The sequence below is a fragment of the Thunnus maccoyii genome, chromosome 11 (genome assembly GCF_910596095.1).
Source record: "Thunnus maccoyii chromosome 11, fThuMac1.1, whole genome shotgun sequence".
NCBI lineage: Eukaryota > Metazoa > Chordata > Actinopteri > Scombriformes > Scombridae > Thunnus > Thunnus maccoyii.
In genome coordinates, this window is record NC_056543.1 from 30,005,467 (window position 1) to 30,025,151 (window position 19,685).

Sequence of the window (19,685 nt, forward strand, 5' to 3'; positions counted from 1 at the left end):
ACATGTAGTGTAAAAGCACTTTGAGTGGTCAGGAGACTAGAAGTGTGCTATATAAGTGCAGTCCATTTATATTGTTTACAATGTGACATGAAGTATTCAGACATAGTGACTCTGAAGTGTGAAATTTGCATTTAAAACTCAAAATTTAATTCCCCAGTGTAAAATAATTTACCATGTCAAGTCAAAGTCAGCCACACCTGAATAGTCCCCAAAACAGAGAAAATGAATATTCGTCAACAATCCGGTGCAAAATCGTTTAAAACACAAAACTCCGCCCCTTTTGACCAAAATTATAAATAGAAAGTCTACAGAAACTCATGAGCTAAGCCACAATTCCTCTAAGACATCTCTTTTCTTTGTTTTTTGACCAAGTAAGCGCGTATTTTAGTCTTTTATCGAAACAAGTTCAGTTTGTTTTTGTTAATTTGTAACATTAAGTCTCATGTTTCCATGAATAGTATTTGCTTTTGAAATCACATCAGCTCTCACAGAGTTTATCTGCTACTGAATAAGATTTGAGTGTAGTCAACTTAAACTTTTTTCAGCTTTAAACTAAGATTACAAGAAGCCAGCGAAAGCCTGAATCCTAAACTCAAACTGAAACATCACTTTGAAGGAGATAGCGACGCTTAAACTGGATCTGGGCCAGCTTGCTGAGAGCAGTACAGCCCAAACTGGGGGTTAAGCTGAGAGAAAGACTCTTTCACAGAGCAGCCTGAAACATGGCTTGACTCCTCTTCACCGATGGTTCAACACCACTGCAAAGACTACAGATCTACAACACGGCCCGAGCCAGGCCGCACTGCTCAACACTGCAGTTAACTACAGCTAAGCTAAGACAAACCCAGACCTGCTGAGACGACACCAACCACAACGAAACGCCTCAGTAATAAGGCATAACATGGCTTTGTGATCAAGGGTTGATGTCGAATAACATTTGAGAATGGAATTTAATGTTTCCTACAGACATTAAAGATGACCCTTTAGGAGGTGGAGCCCATTATACAAGGTTTCACATTAATAAATGCCTTATATTCCTATGCATTGCTGTCTTTTTTTAAAACAACCACTTGAACCAAAGTTGAACATTTTCATTTTTTTCTACCTTTAAGACCCATCTAACATATATCAAGTTCTCACCTCATCACATGCATTTACTCTGTGTGCTGTTGTATTCATTCACCCTCTTTTCACTTTTTTCTCATCAAGGACGCATTTTTGAGGACGAAAAAACGGCAGCAGCCTTAGACAATCGTATAATCACTGCGATCTCAGTAGCATGACATCTCAATCAGCTGATTAGCGCCTGTCACAAAGGCCGGAGAATTTCAATCAATTTAAATGACACTTTGCAGATTTGGTGATTAGTCCAAGATGAACCTGCTTATCAGTGTCTTTTGTGATTGAAGAGTGTGGCGGTCTTTTAGGTCAAGTGCCCTTTTTTTACTTTGCATATGATTAGCTAAATGTCACTGCACCTCAGGGTAGGTTGTTCAGGTGACCATACGATAATTATAGATTTCTGTTTCTTTTGCAGTTGTTCCCACTCATTAGATGCTCGGTTGCAGGTGTTCAGAGTTCTCCTTAGAAAACAGACATTGTAGTCAAAAAAGTTAAGCTACAGCAGAGACTGAAGAGCCTTTCCAGTCGTCCTGACATATAAATGTCACCTGGTCTCATCTTGTCTTATTCAGGCATTTCATATTCAGAAACACGCAGGAAAACCTAAACCCAGAGGACGAGGTGGATGAGTTCCTGGGCCGGGCCATTGATGCACGCAGCATCGACCGTCTGCGCTCCGAACACGTCAAGAGGTTCCTGCTCACCTTCAGAGAGCCTGACCTGGAGAAAAAGGTTAGGATGTGCACACACACACATAACGACACACACTGCCAATATAGCAGCAAGTAATTGGCCATGACAAGCAATCTATCTTGTGCAGAAAAAGCTCTCCCCTGCTCTCTCTCTTCTGTCCCTTGAGGAGGTCAGTCAAAGCAAAGTGTAACATAGAGAGGGAGGAACTGGGGTTTGACTGGAGACGGCTACCAAAGGAAAGAAGAGGAAGTAAACTGCTTCAGACGGACAGGTTAAGAAGAAAAGGTTAGAGTGTGGGGAAAAGAGTTAAAATCTGTTTTTTTAAGTTTGGATCACTCTCTCTGCCGTGGTAAAAGTGTTAGGAGGTGAAGACTTAGAGCAGATCAGAAAGACTTTTTGTGAGTCTCCAGTTTGTTTTGGGTGAGATCATCTCTGCCTCTGTGTCCTGCGTCCTTTAGATCCTCAGTTTGATCGGCCTAGACGGGGCAGTAACGGTTTTGAGACTCAGCCACCAGTCCTTATCTGATAGTTATCAGTAGTCCAAGTATCACGTCTATCAAAGTAGTCAAAGTACTCTTGAAATAAGAAAAGCAGCTTTGTGTTAAGCTCTGTGACAGTGTTTTTTTTTTTTCTTTCAGTGGGTTTTTAGAGCTCCTTTTGTTTTTAGCTTTTTAAGACTTTTTCTCAACCCATAAAGTAGCATTTAAAGTTCTCCAGCAATTCAGTATTACACTACATAAGGTTTAGGGACACACAAGAGACTTGCTCAAAAAAGAATGGTCATAATGAAAGCAACAGAGGCTGGGGCATGGGTCAACCTCAGTACATGTCTTCACAAATGTTTATCACAATTCTTCAAGAACCAAGTTCCAAGAATCCTCATCAAAGGACTCTCCAATATCAACCTCAAAAACCTTGTATTATTTGGACTATAGTCATTCAAGTCTGAATGATAACCATCAAACTGAAGTACTGTAGCCTCAGAACCATTTCTCTTGTGTTTTTTATGAAATAATCAAATATTTAATCTTATCTTGATTTATTTTTATTGTTCAGAGATTTTACCAGGTCAAAATTTGACTTGAAAGCAAAACATTCAAGTCTAAAAGTTTTGAGGGAGTCAAATCTCAAGAGTCAAAAACACGAAGGCCACTGAGAATAACCATCATCCAAATAGAGAGAGATTGTAATGTTATGAAAAAGCAGATGTAATTTTGAGAATACAATATGACTTTATTCATGAAATTGCAACTGTTGTGAGAACAAAGCTAAAAATGTTTGAGAAAGGTCAAAAGTCACATCTCACAGCAGTCAGGTATGAAGTTCTTATTTCTTAAGTTTATTCTGACCTGAGTTCAAGTCACGAGTGTCACGTCTACAGCTCTGCTACATGTTTACCATGTGTCATGTGTAAGTATTAATTACAAAACATAAGGTTTGTCTTTGCAACTGCATATCTAAGTCATACCTTTTATATTTTTGCACTTTGCAAATAAAGTGACCTTGATTCTAATCTGTTACGGATAGACAGTGTTTGCTGTTAGAGGAACAGAAGGTCTGGTGTCAGATGTTAAGATGCTGTTTCGTTCTGCTCTTCTCGTTCCCTCCTGCAGTACTCCAAACAGGTGGACTCCAGGTTCGGGGCCTATGTGGCCTGCGCCTCCCTCGTCTTTCTCTTCATCTGCTTCATCCAGATCATCACTGTGCCACCGTGAGTCATCGCTTTCAAAATTTCAATCTGGAAAAGCCTCCTTATCCCCCACCACTGAAATATGTCCCTATTACCAACTATAATTATTATGATAAAATGGATGTGATGACAGTAATATGACTCCTCACCGACACTTGTGTTATTATTGTCATTTAACAACAGAAGGCCTAATAACAGTGAAAGATGTTCAAATCATCCATGTGTCTCCTACATGCTAACCAAGCATCCACTATTCTAAATAATGTCTTAAAAGTTAGGAAATGAGCTTGTGACAGCTGCAAGCTAAATGGTAAATAATATCAAATAATAAATGTCAGTCTGGCTGTTTGTGAAAACTTTTGAATTACAGAAATATTCATTTATTTACATAGATAGTGAGTGTTGCAGGCGAGAATGCTCACAAGTAAAAATCACTGCACAGTAAGTGAATAGGCTGCAGTGTTTCCAATACAGCCAGGATCAATAAAGTAAAATGTACGAGTCAATAAACGATATCATATAAAACATAAACTTTTCACTTTAAAAACTTTGGTTTTCTTACCTTGGATAAGGCAATCAGCCCACTATTACTCAACACTAGTGTGTACCCAAAAATACCCGACATATAGAGAACACACTGTCTGATAAGTCATAGGGGTTATAATAAAAAGAGTTTATTATTTGTGACTAATGGCCTTATTAATGTTAATAAATCATTAGTGCTTTGCTATCTGCAGGAACATTTAACTGTAGTAGGTAAAGTGTTGAACAGTGTGTTGGTGAGGTCTTCCTGATGAATTATTAGATCATTCAGATTTATTACAACTCCAGTCTTATTTTTGTTGTTTTAGGATCTTATTTTTCATTGTACTCACTAAGTATAGTAATTGTTGAGCTCTGGAAACACAACACTGCTACAATGCAGCAATGATGTCCAATGGGGCAAGAAACATCTGATCATTGGTGCCAAATTTTTCTCATTGGATAGCAGATACTTTTCAAAATAATTATCAGATAAATCTACACGGGATTTTACAGGAATTTATCATTTAGCTCAGCAACATACACACGACTACATTCACTCCCACTGTATGCCGTATATAAAGCCTGCACACTTTGCTTTGCTATTAAGCAGATTAAGGCAGTTGACAAAGTGATGCACTTCACAAACTACTGAGTGGTGGAAACTATAGATGACTGTCAGATGACACCAGTAAAGTTCAGTAGAAGGATAGGCACATGTTTAGCTCACAGTTAAAACTGACTTCCTTTTCTTCTCAGCATTTTTATGACTACTTGAATGCTAAAACTACAACCTGGCAACCTAATCGTTATCCTTATTAATGATATATAACCGATCGAAAAGGCATCAATAAACGTTTTTAAACCAATAATAAATTAGTTACATAGTTGGTGAGGTAGTAATACATCCTTTATAAACAGGTCTTATTAGAAAGTGGTGTGACTTATAAACCTTATATTGGAAATAACTGACGTTCTCATGTCATTGTGGCTAATCTTTCCAAATGGTCAGTTTATGCCTTTAATCTTTGAAGTCTCACAAATCCTCAGATAGCTTTAGACCTTCCAGTATCTGTTGCAACTTCTTCCATCTCACAATCTCACAAACAATTATCAAATGAAGAAGTTGTTTTCACAACATAAAAAGCCTAACAGCCGAGTTATAAAAGAGAATATCAAATCAAAAAAGCTCCAGCAGATTTTATCTCGTGGCGATCCCTCCTCTTTTTCTCATTCTCTCCTGCACTCCAGACTTCTCTCCCTGCCCATTGCTCAGTATTGATCTTCTTTAGCCTATCTCTTTATTAACCTTTCATCATACAACTCTTCTCTCATCTTTTATTCTTGTCTTTACCTCATGGTCCTCCTCAGATTCCCTCCTTTGTAGACTCCTCACCTCTTCTTCCCTCACATTGTTTAATCTGTTTTCCTTAATCGTTTTCACACGTTTGATCCTGTGTTTGCTGCACTTCCTTCATGCTGTTATCTTGTACCCCTAAAGCATGAAAATGCAGCCCAGAAATAAACAGGAGCTTATATTGTATGTAATCATATTCTTACTCTGTGTTGTCTGCAGCTCCAGTCTGATGATCGGCTTCTTCATCACCTGTCTCATTATCCTGACGGCTGTCATGTTTGTGTCAGCTATCTACTGCTGTTTTGGGGTGAGTTGTCTCTACTTGTGATGAATAAAAAATAAAGTCAAAGCTTTATACAGATCTGAGACATGTTTTTTCCAGATATAAACCTAACTGAGTGATAAGAGAAGTTTTTGTTTACAAGGATGGAGTTTTGTGGAATTGGTTATGTTTATGTGAGCCTATCAGTTGTCAAACTTGGCATGATGACGACACCACTGTCAGTCCACTGGAGGCCTGTTGTTAGATTATTCTTCTGATGTTGAAGAGGAAAGTTGTAACACCGTAAATTACAGAGATTCAGGTCACAGCTGTTTGGCTTTTTCATATCAGACAAAGATGTGAGATGCAGAACAGAGACTCACTAGTAGGATAGTTTGTTGATGTATGTTAAAAATCTAAATTATGAACATCTTTCATTATAATATAATAATGTAGAACCACAAAGTCAAAGATCCTACTGTGCACCACTATTAGCCACACAGGTTTGTTTGTGATGTGATTGTGATCAGGATGGGGGCTTTTTGTTGTATATACAGAGCTCAAGAGAGGTGACAGAGTGTTTTGTCAAAGTTTTAGTGTTTATAAGGTAATTAATGTTCTTTAATGCCAAGTTTTATTTGACTATTACACCTGTAATGTGCTTGATGTCTTATGAGCTCTTGTGGACTTGTGTTGCACCACATGAAATTAAAAATCAGTCAGTCAATCATAAAACTGAAACTCTGCTATTTTATATTCTGTAATATTTGTTCAATTTAACACCCTTCACTGCTTCATGTGAAAAGTCTGACTCATCAAAGGAATTTTGCAGCCAGACCTCAAATCCTTTGAAAATACTGTCAAAACAGAATCCTTTCTGTAGAAACAGCAGTACTGTATACATGAGGAAGAATTTCTTCTTTCCCACATGCACTCTGTCTTGCACACAATTTCATGCACCTATGTTTGTGTATTATAAACTGAGATGAGAGCTCACCTGTCAGACCTCAGGAGACTTTTTTCCTCCTCTCGTGGGCTGCTGACGGGTCATGAGGGACAGAAGAGATCAGAAAAACTGGAGAAAAGTGGAGCTGCCGTAGATGGTTTTCACTGATGACTCATGGTTCTGTTTTGGAGAAGAAAAAAAAAATCTTCCACACTATATCTATTGATCTTACAGAGAGAATTGGTACAAACGGAACACTATAATATATAATGGCAGCATGCAAATCAGTGCCAAGCAGATGCACTGCTACAGTATGTATTCAGGGATTTATTTCTTTAGCTTAAATAAACGGAATAAAAACAAATACTTGTAGACTGAATCCCCCTCTCAAAGCTTATCTTCCCCTCTTTACCCATCACTTCCTTCCTTTGCTCTGTCTTCCTGGTTGTCCTGTGCTCTCAGCTCTTCCCAGTCCCACTGCAGGCTCTGTCTAAGAGGATAGTCCAGTCCAGACTGAACAGCACCCTGGTGGGCGTCTTCACCATCATCGTCGTCTTTCTATCTGCTTTCATCAACATTGTGAGTTTTAATTAACAGGAGTCCCAAAACAAAAAGGATCATTTTCTCCTTGTAAGACAATTCTTTTAAAGATTCTGCTCATGTTGATTGATTCTCTACTGACACGTCCTCACTGACCTTTGACCTTGTTCAGTTCACCTGCAGCAGCCACGACCTGCGGAGCTGCATCAAGGCAGAGCTCAACATCAGCCTGGACAGTGTGAACGCCTGCCACGCCCACCTCCTCAACTACAGCCTGGAGACTCAGTACAGCCCCTGTGGAGACGACGCACTCAACTGCAGCTTTCCTGAGGTACAGGTGTGCCTTGTGCTGAGTGTGTGCCAGCAGTTAGTAGTAGTAGTAGTAGTAGTAGTAGTAGTAGTAGTAGTAGTAGTAGAAGTAGTAGTAGTAGTAGGGATGGGCCATTATCAAATTTTCACACTACGATTATCACAGGTAAAAATATGCCGATAAATGGTATTATCATGATAATCACTAGCACATAGACTGTTATTGCTAAAATATAGTCCAATTACTTCACACCTTGATCACTTTGGATTTTATTCACTGAACAGTGGTCTGTACATTGCAACTTTATTGGACTCTGCATAAGAAACTACATCAAAAACTGTTTAAACCATGTAAACAAAAGTAGGTTGTTCAAAGTTGAAGACAGTTGACTAGAAATGTCTCTTAGATTCTGCACACATATTCATATGCTAAAAATTCAATAATTTTTCCTGATGGAATTGATTGATTGATTTCTGGAGTACAAGAAGTTTGTAGTAAGTGTTACTTGCTGGGTGTTAACAGTTAAATTCATAGAGAAGAAATAGAATTTTGTAAAGGCACACAGAACATAATAAAAGTTGTACTTGGCTCCTACAGGCTGCTTGTTTGCTAAACAAAGTCAAACTGCTAATGAAGGCAGGAGGGCTGCTTTTTGTTCACTGTGTCCTCTGAAAATGACAATAATCATAGTAATGGTGGTAATAGTAATGATTGGCGGTATTGATACCGTCAGTGTTTCACCACAGCATACAGTAGAAACTGTATACCGGCACATTGTTGACCAAAAAAACCTCAACAAAGGTCCACACACTAGCTTTTTCCAGTGCTTTCAACCTTATCACATGGTCTTTATCAATGGATGGTGTTTGCGCAGTTGTCACAGAGGTGGATCTGTTGACATTGGATTCCAGTAGCTGCAAAAATTTCATCCATTTTAAGGACTTTGTGTGTGAGTTGGCTTATGAAAGAAGCATTAAAGTTCATTCTTGACAAAACAATCTCAGGTCCACTTACTGGCTTTTTGTGGAGCTTTCAACCCTATCACACAGTGTTCATTGATGATGATAAGGTGATACAGTTAAAAGCTCCTGGAAAAGCTGATAGATGTTTCATGCTTCACTTATTGGCCTTGTTTAAAGCAGAACATAGTTTATTACAGCAACAAGCAAATTTAGAGGTGCCATGAACGTATCCAAGTGAAGCAGGCAAACTGAGGCGTCAACAAATTTCTTGCTCATCTGAGCAAGAAAGATGCAGCATTGTATATTTATGAGTGATTACACTGATCAAATATATCTGTTCCAAATGTTTAAGCAGTCTCAGTTATTCCACAAGAAAGACTTTGGAGCCGCTGCCAAGTCCTGCTCAAAAGGCATAAAATGCCAGCAGAATAGAATAAATATTTTAACATACTTTACATGGTCTAATCACACATGCAGATGTCCAGCAGTGTCATCAAATCAGCTTGCATGTCAAAACAACAAAACGTGCTGCTTATAATACCTGTCAAGCAGTGTAAATCAGGGAAAACATCATTTTTTCTGTCTGACTGTCAGCTGGGAAGCAACACTGTGTGGTTGTAAAGTGAGCAGTAGCAGAACAAATAGATAGTAAGTGATGGTAATTGCAGGTATACGTGTTGACTTTTGGTTTGCACATTGATATTTAAATGAACAGTTAAGTGGTTAGAAGTGTGGCTTTATTGGGTGTTTTACAACATCTCATTCAGGCTGACCTGTCTGTTACAGAGTATAAACCTTCACTTCCAAACATAAAAACAAATGTACCTTTCCTAATTCTCTTTCCCTTCATTTTCCTCCCTCAGTACTTCTCGTCCTGCGTGTTGCTCAGCCTGCTGGCCTGCTCAGTCTTTCTGCAGGTCAGCAGCCTTGGTAAGCTCTTCCTCATGCTCTTCATCGAGCTGCTCTACGTCCTCATCATGGAGGTGCCCAAAGTGAGTCTCTTCGATAACCAGGACCTGCTGGTCATGGCCAACGCCATCAACTTTGTGTGAGTCATTTCATTACTGCTGCATGTGTGTGAGATGATAGACGTGGACTGTTCACAACTGTGACTGTGTGCAGATGTTCTAACCGCTGATGTGTTCTTCTCTGTTCTTCCCTCCACAGCGAGCATATTAATGGAACAAGGTGAGACTGTTTGCAACTTTTATGACCACAGAGACCCAAAGCATCACCTCTGTCATTTGATTAAGTTAACAGCATCATTATCACTGTGCTGGCACAAATGTAATGATAATGACCAACTGGCAACAGATGCTAAGGCTAATGAGCCAAAATTTAGTGGGTGGCTTGTGTGTGTGTGTCACAGTGCTGCTACAAAGTACATCATCAACAGGCCTTAAACTGGGATTTGTTATTTGGGGGGACTCTGTGGTTTCAGGGTCGCCATGGGTGCATATATGTGTGCACACAGACTACAAAATCTGATTGATATCATTTGACAAACTGTAAACAAAATATAACAAGGTGAGATAACCCTCTGCTCTGAACACTAAAACCCTAATCAGAGTCATTCTAGATACTGTTGACAGTGCGCAAAACTACAGCTGATGACAATAAAATCTTTCTGTAAGTGCAATCTCCTGTGTATCTGTATCAAATGCAGGAATGGTGTAAACTGTCCGCAAGCTAGTTCCTTTTCATTAATTAGCTAGGAAAGGGACAAACTAGCCTGTATTAGCCATGGTGTCATTTGAGTTACCCTGATATTCTGCTCAAACCACAATTGTCCTGACAATGCTGATGAGATTTCAATAAATGCTAACTGTTAGCTTAGCTTGACAGTTAAACTTGAACTAGAGCTTGCCAGCTAGCTTAATGTTACAGTTAGCTACCAAAGACTGGAGACAACTTGCCACAAACTATCTTGTGTTAAAGTTATAGTATCATTTTGTAAAATTGAAACATTGTTTAAGCAGAATATCAGAGCAGTTTATATTCTTTTATTAACAGCTTGCGCACTGCAGGGCTCCAACGTCCACTAATTTATTGCACCAAGGTGACGTTTCGAGCACTACTGCTCTTCATCAGACTAAAGAGTTTGGTCTTTAGTCAGTACAGAACAGTACTTAGCATAACACATCTGAGAACCTAATGTGTGTGTGTGTATGTTTGTTTGCTGATCTCCAGCTGTATGGTGGACTCCAAGGTTCCTCTGAAGATCATGACACCAGTGGTCATCACTGTTTTCGTTCTTGCCCTCTATCTTCACGCCCAGCAGGTGGAGTCCACAGCCAGACTCGACTTCCTGTGGAAGCTGCAGGTCAGTGTGTGTGTGTGTGTGTGTGTGTGTGTGTGTGTGTGTTTGTGTGTGTGTGTGACTGACTTTGGTTAGAGATCCAAGACTCCTACGTTTTTACCTAAGTATTTACCAACAAGAAACCAGATGTAGACTGGAGAGTACAATTTGAAGATCTTGTAATTTTAACAGATAAAACAAAAATTTAGTTGAATATTGCATTCAGTAATATTTATTTAAAGGCGTGATCCACCAAAATCTTGTCTTTTGAGTATCACACAACCTCTGGTGGCTCTAAATAGCTTGTGGCTTGCTTCTTCATGGAGGACTGCAGCTGTAACAATCTTCCTGCACCGATAAATTGCTAAGTAGCGTGACAGGGAAGTAACGTATCTGGCTTTGTTGTGAAGAAACTTCCTTCACTGAAGCCTAATCCCCTCCCCTCCCCCCTAATGCTGCCTGTGCTGGGTAATCCAGTGAAGAGGATAAACAAGTTATAAATCTAAGAAAACTTTGCTTATTTTCCAGCTTACTGCTGCCACTGATGGTTAGTATAAAACAAGATTAAGTGTCTACAGCCATAATAGCAGTTATGTGAGGCTGTAATGCTCATTGTAAACAGAGCCTAATTGTAAGACGGATGACAGTTATGGTCCAACATTTGGTTTTGATGCTGGTCTTGATGTGGTGCAGTAAATGTAAATTGCAGTTGTAATTTTGCACTCTGATTGTTTGGACAGTGCATCACATTATCACATCCATCTAGTAGATGCTTTACTGAAATGTTTTAGATTAAAAGTCAGGGGATCACCACAGTCATTAGGATTTACCACTAAAGACAAAAATCATGACCTTACCGGATACCAACAGTGCTGTAGTTTCCATGTGTGGCTTTTGCAGAAGTGCAGTAGCTGGTTGTTTTGTCATACATGTGTCGGGATCTGCCTCTAAGAACATCCTGTCTCGTCCCCGTCTCAAACCCCTCACCAGGCCACAGAGGAGAAGGAGGAGATGGAGGAGCTGCAGGCCTACAATCGTCGTCTGCTCCACAACATTCTGCCCAAAGATGTGGCCGCCCACTTCCTGCAGCGTGAACGGCGTAACGACGAGCTCTACTACCAGTCGTGCGAGTGTGTCGCAGTTATGTTCGCCTCCATCAGTAACTTCTCAGAGTTCTACGTGGAGCTGGAGGCCAACAACGAGGGAGTGGAGTGTCTGCGGCTGCTCAATGAGATCATCGCTGACTTTGATGAGGTGAGATGTGAACAGGTGTGTGTTAATGTGAAGATGTAGGTCTGTGGTCTCCACTGGATGGTGGTTCCATGGGAGTCAGTGAAGCTTAATGAGGCTGTTGGTCCCCAGTAAAGTGAGGAGTAAGATCATTTCTCTTCACCTAAGTTAATGCTTGTAAAAAGAGAGGATTCAACATAGATGAATCCTCATTTACTATATGAGACTGACCCATACAGTAAATGAGCTGTAAAACCAAAACAGTGAGCCAAAAGAGGCTAAAAAGCTGAGGCAGAAGAGGTGAGAAGTCTTTATCTCTATGATTCAATATTAAAATCAAATTTGAAAACTAAAACTCAGAAGTTGATGTTCAAACCAAACAACTGAAACTAGATTAAATATTTATCTTTTCCCTGAAGGAATATTTAAATGTTTTGTATGTTGTTCTTTGCTACCAAAAAATACACAGGGCATAAAAATTTCAATAGGAGCATCATTACACTCAGGGCCTAAAAAAACTAGTAATTTTATTAACTGATGTGGACCCACGAGAGCCTGCTATCTGAACCCAACACTGCTAAATATAGAAGCTTCTGCTTTAAACCTTCCTTCTCCTGCCACCTTTAGATCATCAGTGAGGACCAGTTCCGTCAGCTGGAGAAGATCAAAACCATCGGCTCCACCTACATGGCGGCCTCCGGCCTCAACGACTCCACATATGACAAAGTGGGGCGCTCGCACATCCGCGCCCTGGCTGACTACGCCATGAGGATGATGGACCAGATGAAATACATCAATGAACACTCCTTTAACAACTTCAAGATGAAAATAGGTGGGTTGAATAGGAAAAGGGATGACACCACTGTAGCTTTTTTTAGAAGTGTCATCTTACATCAGTGTCTCCTCTTAGGTCTTAACATCGGTCCAGTGGTTGCCGGGGTGATCGGGGCCAAGAAGCCTCAGTACGACATCTGGGGGAACACAGTGAACGTGGCGAGTCGCATGGACAGCACAGGTGTACCAGAGAGGATCCAGGTGACGTAAAGTGTGACTAAATTATGCATTCATTTAACATTGTTTTGAAGTATCTGATCCTGTCTTGATAGGTTTTGACTGATGATAATAAGGAAACGATGATAAGGAAAAAAATAAATTTTATAATTCTATCTGGCTCAGGACAGCTGTTAGTTTCACTTTACCATCTTAGAATTTAGTCAAGAACATTCTGGTCAAAAATTTGAACTTCATCTAATGAATGATCGCTGGATTTAGAAAAAGTCTATTCAACATAATGAAAAATGGCTCAGATGTGAACCCATTAAAGCTTAAACTCAAAGCTACTTTGAAAGCAGATGGGCCTCTTTAATTTCCTTTTATCCATCTCCACTGCATCTTCTGAAAAACCATAAATGCGAGAGCAAATACTGTATGAAGAGCTGCTTCCAAATGAACATGAAAAAATGACAAGGCAACAGCACCATTTTCTACAGATCTTTCAGCCACATCTCCTGGTCTTCCTTTGTGGATGGAAATTGCTTCGAGATGTGGCTGAAATCTACAGAAAAACCAAGCAAGTGAGATTAATGACCGACCCGCTTTACTTTCACCACAGCTGCCCACCGGTCACATATGTTCAACAGAATCTCATCGACCCATGGAGGTCTAGTTAAGGACTTGTTTTACCTTTAAATATATTAAAATGCAATGTTTATCTACTTTTCAACCAAATTTAGACCAGTTCTACACACATCTTTTGACTTAATTATTTCCAAATCGGTGCTCACTGGGAGTCATTAGGTGCTAAAGAAAGACAAACTAGTGATGATTATAATGAAAAACTGTAAATATGCACTCACTTTCACTTCCTCTCTGTCCTCAGGTGACCGCAGACCTGTACCAACTCCTGAGCTCCTATAACTACACATTAGAATACAGAGGTATGGTCACAGTTAAGGGCAAAGGAGAGATGATGACCTATTTTCTCACCGGTGGACCCTCCAGCAGTTAACCCACACTAAGTGACAGACAGACACACTGGGGTAGGCACCTTAAACTCTGCCTCTGAAACAGCGAGCAGGCTCATGGACCTCAAATAGCTCATGGCGGACTGAGACCATCTCTCTCTTCTTGCGGCACTGATCCCCTCTTGAACCTACTGAGGTCACAACAGGGAAGGATGAGAAAACTCATCCTAATTCTCAGCCTGCGGAGGAGACTACGAGCGGGAGAGTTCTCTCACTAACCTGAGTCTGTCGTTGAGACCAAAGATGTCCAATCAGAGCGTGTAGACAGATTTTGCCGCGTGAGTCTCAGTCCTGATGGGAAAATGTTCTCTGAGAAACTTTGTTTGCTTCATTCTGCTAGATTTTCTGAGGGTTTGAACAAACCTGTGGGAGGACATGAACTGTGTCACTTCCCCTTCTATTTCTCTGCCTTTCTCCTGCTGAAGTATATATGTACATGTAAAACACAGACAGTTTTATGTGTATGTATATGATTGTATGTAAAAACAAATTTTGTCCATGCCGTTGTGATACAGGTACAAATCTCTTAAGTGTGGACACCCCAAGCAGCACTATCCGTCCTTGTATCAATATCTGATCACAGCAGTAATTAACCGATTGATGGATGAGTCGCAGTAAGTCGTGTCATATCGATGAGGAGGTCCCTCAGAGACAGTTTGTTAGAACAGAGAGAAAACACTCCACAGTGTTCACAGAAAGCCTCCCATCACAAACTCACACCACAGAATCAACAGCATATAAACACACACACACAAAAACACAAAGAGGATGTCAATGAAGAGCTTTTTCTAATCTTCGACATTTTGTATTTTGACTTCAGAACACCAAACCCTATCAGATATTTTAAGATTCTATATTTTGTACATTAATATATTAGAGAGCTATCTATAAACACCAATGTGTATTCAGATGTACATACTGTATCACTCATGTTGGGATTGCAGAGGTCCTCACTGGTGTTGCCTGGTCTTTGCGTAGCAGCATAGCTGATGTACCATTTAGCTTCAGCAGATTGACGCCCCTGAAAGCCTGCTTCTCACTCCTTTCACAGCATCGACTGCTTCGATCTGCAGGAAGTCAACTGTTTGCTGATTGGATGGAGGTTTCAGATGGTTTCCCCTCTTGTGTGTCTGAATCTCACCGTAAGACTTTGAATGACAGACTAGAGGATGGGAATGCATCGGTCTCGGTGCTCAAAAGCCATTTTGCACTCCAGTGCTTTCAGCCGTCCCCCCTTCCCCCCCTCCTTCACACCCCTCTTGCTTGCTCAATCAGATGGTACGACCCAATGAATGTCCAATGATCTCCGATGAGGCCTTTAATATGAACTCTATACTGACGACGGTGATGATGCTCATCCTGTGGACAGGGACAGACAAGCCCACGTGAAAATGTGCCATTTTATCTGCTGTTTTGTTTTTGTTTTTTTCCAGAGTAGTTTCCTCCAGTATTATAGCATAACTCAGCATGTCACCCTGGACATTCCATGGATTTGGGTGATTTTTAGTGATATTGATACCAAACACTACAGCTGGTTCTGTTTGTCTTGGCTGAGGCCCAGAGTACATTATGAGGTAAACGTTTGGACCAAGTCTCAAGTTTTTATCTGGAGAAAACCGAAGTTCATTGAAACAAATAAGAAAAAATAAGGCTGGTGTTATTCTGTATTTTTTTTTTTTTACTGTCACCAAAACCAACAATGTCAAAACCAACAGTCCATCTCTCAAGACTGTCTCACTTCCCTTTCCTGTCAGTGGCTTTCAGCCCCACAGCTGAGGCTCAGTCCTTTCCTACACAGCCAGCCACTGCAGTTAGTCAAACAGGGAATAAACAGCACATTTGTTGGAGACTATTTTCAGATGTGGATTAAAACACATAAAGGCTGCTACTGACAGTTGTTTACATTTTTGATTGCTGATCATTTTCACAATAACCATTTTGTCCAAAATTAGTCAGAACAGAGTGAAAATTGCCCAACAAATTTTCCCCAGAGTTGCTTCGACAAGTTGCTTGTATTTTTTAACCAACAGTTAAAAGCCCAAAGAAATCCTGTTAACTGTCACATAAGACAAAACCAAGCAAAAAATCCTCAGAATTGAGAAGCTGAAACTAAAAATGATCAAGTTTGTAAGTTTGATTATAGCTGCCAATTAATTTTCTATCTATTGACTGATTGATCAAATGGTTTTCAGTTCTAATACACATCTGGTGCATTACTATGTATTTCTGGCGGCAGGAAACTACAGTGTTTTAATAGTTTTTGGAGCTATGTGGCACAGAAGAACAAGATGTATCAAGCTTCTCCTACACAGATAATATTTCTCAGTGGATCAGTTTATTGTTGGTTTTGGCCTTCTCATCAGTTTGGATACAGTAAGAAAAATATGGATACATTGTTTTAAATGTTGGTGGTTTTGCTTTTAGTTTCCTGTTTGAAAGGAAGAAGAGAAACTTGGCACTTAGTCCAAATGTTTGCATGGAGCGTTTAGAATGAAAATGCGCCTGCACTGGTCTACTCTGATGGTTTCTGTTTTGTTAATGTACTGTACTGCTGCAACCATTATCTTCACACACCACTACTAAAACTTTAAGTGTCATCCCATGTGACTCATTGAATGCAGTGCCATTCTATGCCCTTGTGAGCCCCTTTTCTACTGTTTATTGTGCAGGAATGTGCCATTAGAAAACACGGGGGGGGGGGGGGGGGGGGGGGTTGGGGAGAAGGCACAAATCAGAAATGAGGGGTGTTTGAGTCGGTTGGAAAAGTAGAAGCTCAACTTCATTCATTTCTACAGCTGAGGATCCTCATAATGACTGATTAGATAAGGTGAGGTGGCACCTGTGGCAAAAGCAGCTTGAGACAAAACCATGGGTTGTTTTTGTTGTCATGCCAAACACTATGCTCTTTTTTTTTTTTTAAACAGTCAAATAAACTGCTGAGATGTTTCACAGGTACAACATGATTTCATCTGGATTCTTTTCTGCATAATCTGTCTGTGTTGTCAGTTTACTGAGGGATTTAATGTCTGTTTACTTTTTTACAAGCTGTTGTCTTATCACACTTAATCATACGAATAGTACCAGAGCTGGAGAATCTGTATAAAAGCTAGTCTTTTTTCCCCAAAGACCTCAGACATACACTATATGGCCAAAAGTGTGTTGACACTCCAGCTTGGACTTCTTAATGCTTAAGCATATAATGTTTTATATAATAGTGTGCTTCCAACAGTTTGTGTTTGACCCTTTCCTGTCTCAACATGACACTGCACAAAGCCAGGTCTTATCACCCAGCATCAGTGTTGGACCTCTTGAACGCTCTTGTGGCTGAATGGGAGCAAATCTCTGCAGCCAGGTTTCAACATCTGGCAGAAAGCATGAAGTCAGAAGAGTGGAAGCTGTTATAGCAGCAGATTAATGCCCATAGTTTTGGACTGTAATCTTTCCCTCTTTTATAACCTTTCTTATGCAACAATGCTTGAAACTCCTCTGCCTCAGTAGGTTGAAATAGTTGTGACATGTTCATATATCACCAACAGATGGCAGCAGCAGTACATCACTTGGTCTCCATGGAGGGTCCTTTGTCTTCTTTACATCATGATTACTGTTTATGCATGATGGAGGAGATGGAAACAAAATGATAATCTGCTGATTAGCACCCTAAGTGTTACCTCATCCGTTACAGTTTTAATATCTATGTTTATATAGTAGTCAAATCACTGGTCATTACATCAAATAAGAATCAATCAGTCTTAGTTAATATTTGTGATATGAATTTAATTAGCCATGTCGGACTGTAATTGAGAATTTAATTATCTAAATACAAATGGAGTAATTTTAGATTCAATTTAAGGATTGGAGGAATGGTCAGACATGGAATGAAAGGCCACTGTATTACAAGCAGTGACCACAGTGGTGTTTACTTGGCTTCTCACAGGGGAACTCAAACTCAAGCCCAAGTTGGAGCAAATATCTTTCAGTTTAAATCAGTTTAGTTCAGTTTTCAGTCAAATGATTTTGACCTTTTTGCACAATCTGAGAGTCCCTGACTGTGTGAGCTTTGCCACAAAAACATTTATCACTACTGAAATTCACTTGAAGCATGTTGAGCTGAAATTGTGCTTCCAAGTAGTCTGCAATTTACACCTGCAGGAACCATTTGTCATTTAAATCCGCACACTTCCTGCTCAGGGTAAAATATATCCCTGTTTCATTAATCTACATCTGGAAGAAAGTGGTTTTCTGTATAATGAGGTGCACACAAATAATATCAGTTATAATAATCACAATGTCTTTTGTGGCATTACTTGCTAAATTAAAGGGGGAAAGAAAGTGCTGCCTGAAAAATGTTTCAGCTGCCTCTGAATCATGAGGCAATCTTTTACTTGTTGTTGCTCCAAAGAGAATAAAAATGACTGAATGGGTGGGGAACATTAAACTCAACTCAGCAGCTGAAACATCAGTGCACACGTGTAGCATTTAACGTATCCTGGAAGCTCCAGCCTCCAAGGTTAGATAAATGTTTTCTTTAAATAATAAAAGACTTGGATCTGATATTCTCCTTATTACAGGATACGTTGAGTCTTGTAATATACATATATATTTTCATAATTCAGCTTTTCACAATTACAGCAACATTCATCAGATCTCACTGAATGCCTCATTAACCTACAGCAGCGCTATGATAGGACATTCAGTTTTGGTTGAAGAATGAATATCATCGTATCGGTAATCTCAGTTTTTTTAATGTTCCATGTTCTATAGCTGAGCTCATAGACAATGAGGCCTAATACAAGAGAAGATATATTTCAAGTGGACTGAACCAGATCACATTATGATGAATCAAAGTGTCTCCATGAGCAGGAGAAAACTGATCTCAGATATGCTTCAAATCCAGTGTTCTAACACATTTTCCATTTCAAATTAAATCCATTCTTTCCTAGGTCTTCATTTTCTGAATTTAACAATGGATATAATTCATAACATGTGTATGCTAATTATGACTGGGGAACTTTAAAAGGTGTCACATGACACTCTAGTGTAAAATAAAACATTAAGGTGAAAATTTAGCACAACACATACAACATGTTTTTAGCAGTTCATTCCAAAGTTTTCAAGACCTGGAAATGATGACATTAGTTTTCCACAATTAGATAAACCAGTATAGAAACTGTGTTTACTCTCCATATTTCACACTTCACACCCACACTACATGTTTACTGGAACTGCTGTGGAAAAGCAGAATGTGAGCACAATCTGAGCCAGTGAAGCTCAATCCAGATCTGAGCCATGTGGTAAAAAGCGCTATTAGGTCATGTAGGTGTGGTACCGCTGTTGGAAAGCAGAGAACATTCAGACAGCGTGATGATGAATCATACGAGGCTGAAGTTTTGCAGTGGTCCCCTGACAGATCTGTAGTACAGATGCCAGATGAATGTGGAGTACACGCTCCTTTTCGTTTTCACTTTTAACTTCATCCAGAGAGACTGATTATTTTAAAAAAACAAAAAAAAACCTTTATAACAATCGTGGCACAACTGTTGAGCTACTCATAGACAACAAACAATAAAGGCATGATGTAAGTCTCTGTTCTTCTCCATTTGTTTGCTATAATTTGTCGGTGAGGTCGAGAAGCTGGGAAATCTTCCCATAATTCCCTTAAAAAATCTCACACTACCTAACAATGATGAATGTGGCTTCTCCTGACTGTAACTGTGTTAAATGAGAACAC

The 19,685-nt window shown here is 39.7% G+C and overlaps 1 protein-coding gene across 4 annotated transcripts in view; it reads left to right on the forward strand.

Annotated features, from left to right (window-relative positions):
- The window catches only part of adcy5 (adenylate cyclase 5), a 94,777-nt gene extending 78,118 nt beyond the window's left edge, over nt 1-16,659 (forward strand). Inside the window, exons 10-22 of one of the 4 annotated variants that reach the window (XR_006098668.1) lie at nt 1,695-1,854; nt 3,429-3,526; nt 5,604-5,691; nt 7,055-7,171; nt 7,305-7,469; nt 9,268-9,452; nt 9,572-9,592; nt 10,595-10,727; nt 11,694-11,957; nt 12,561-12,765; nt 12,844-12,968; nt 13,813-14,235; nt 15,009-16,659. Coding sequence is in view for 3 of the 4 variants with exons in the window: in XM_042425448.1 (XP_042281382.1) it covers nt 1,695-1,854; nt 3,429-3,526; nt 5,604-5,691; nt 7,055-7,171; nt 7,305-7,469; nt 9,268-9,452; nt 9,572-9,592; nt 10,595-10,727; nt 11,694-11,957; nt 12,561-12,765; nt 12,844-12,968; nt 13,813-13,941 (1,690 nt within the window). In the remaining variant the exon portion in view is untranslated. Of the gene's footprint in view, nt 1-1,694; nt 1,855-3,428; nt 3,527-5,603; nt 5,692-7,054; nt 7,172-7,304; nt 7,470-9,267; nt 9,453-9,571; nt 9,593-10,594; nt 10,728-11,693; nt 11,958-12,560; nt 12,766-12,843; nt 12,969-13,812 lie in introns of all 4 variants that reach the window. The other 3 variants (XM_042425450.1, XM_042425448.1, XM_042425449.1) reach the window with 3 other exon arrangements.
- Nucleotides 16,660-19,685: the final 3,026 nt, after the last annotated feature.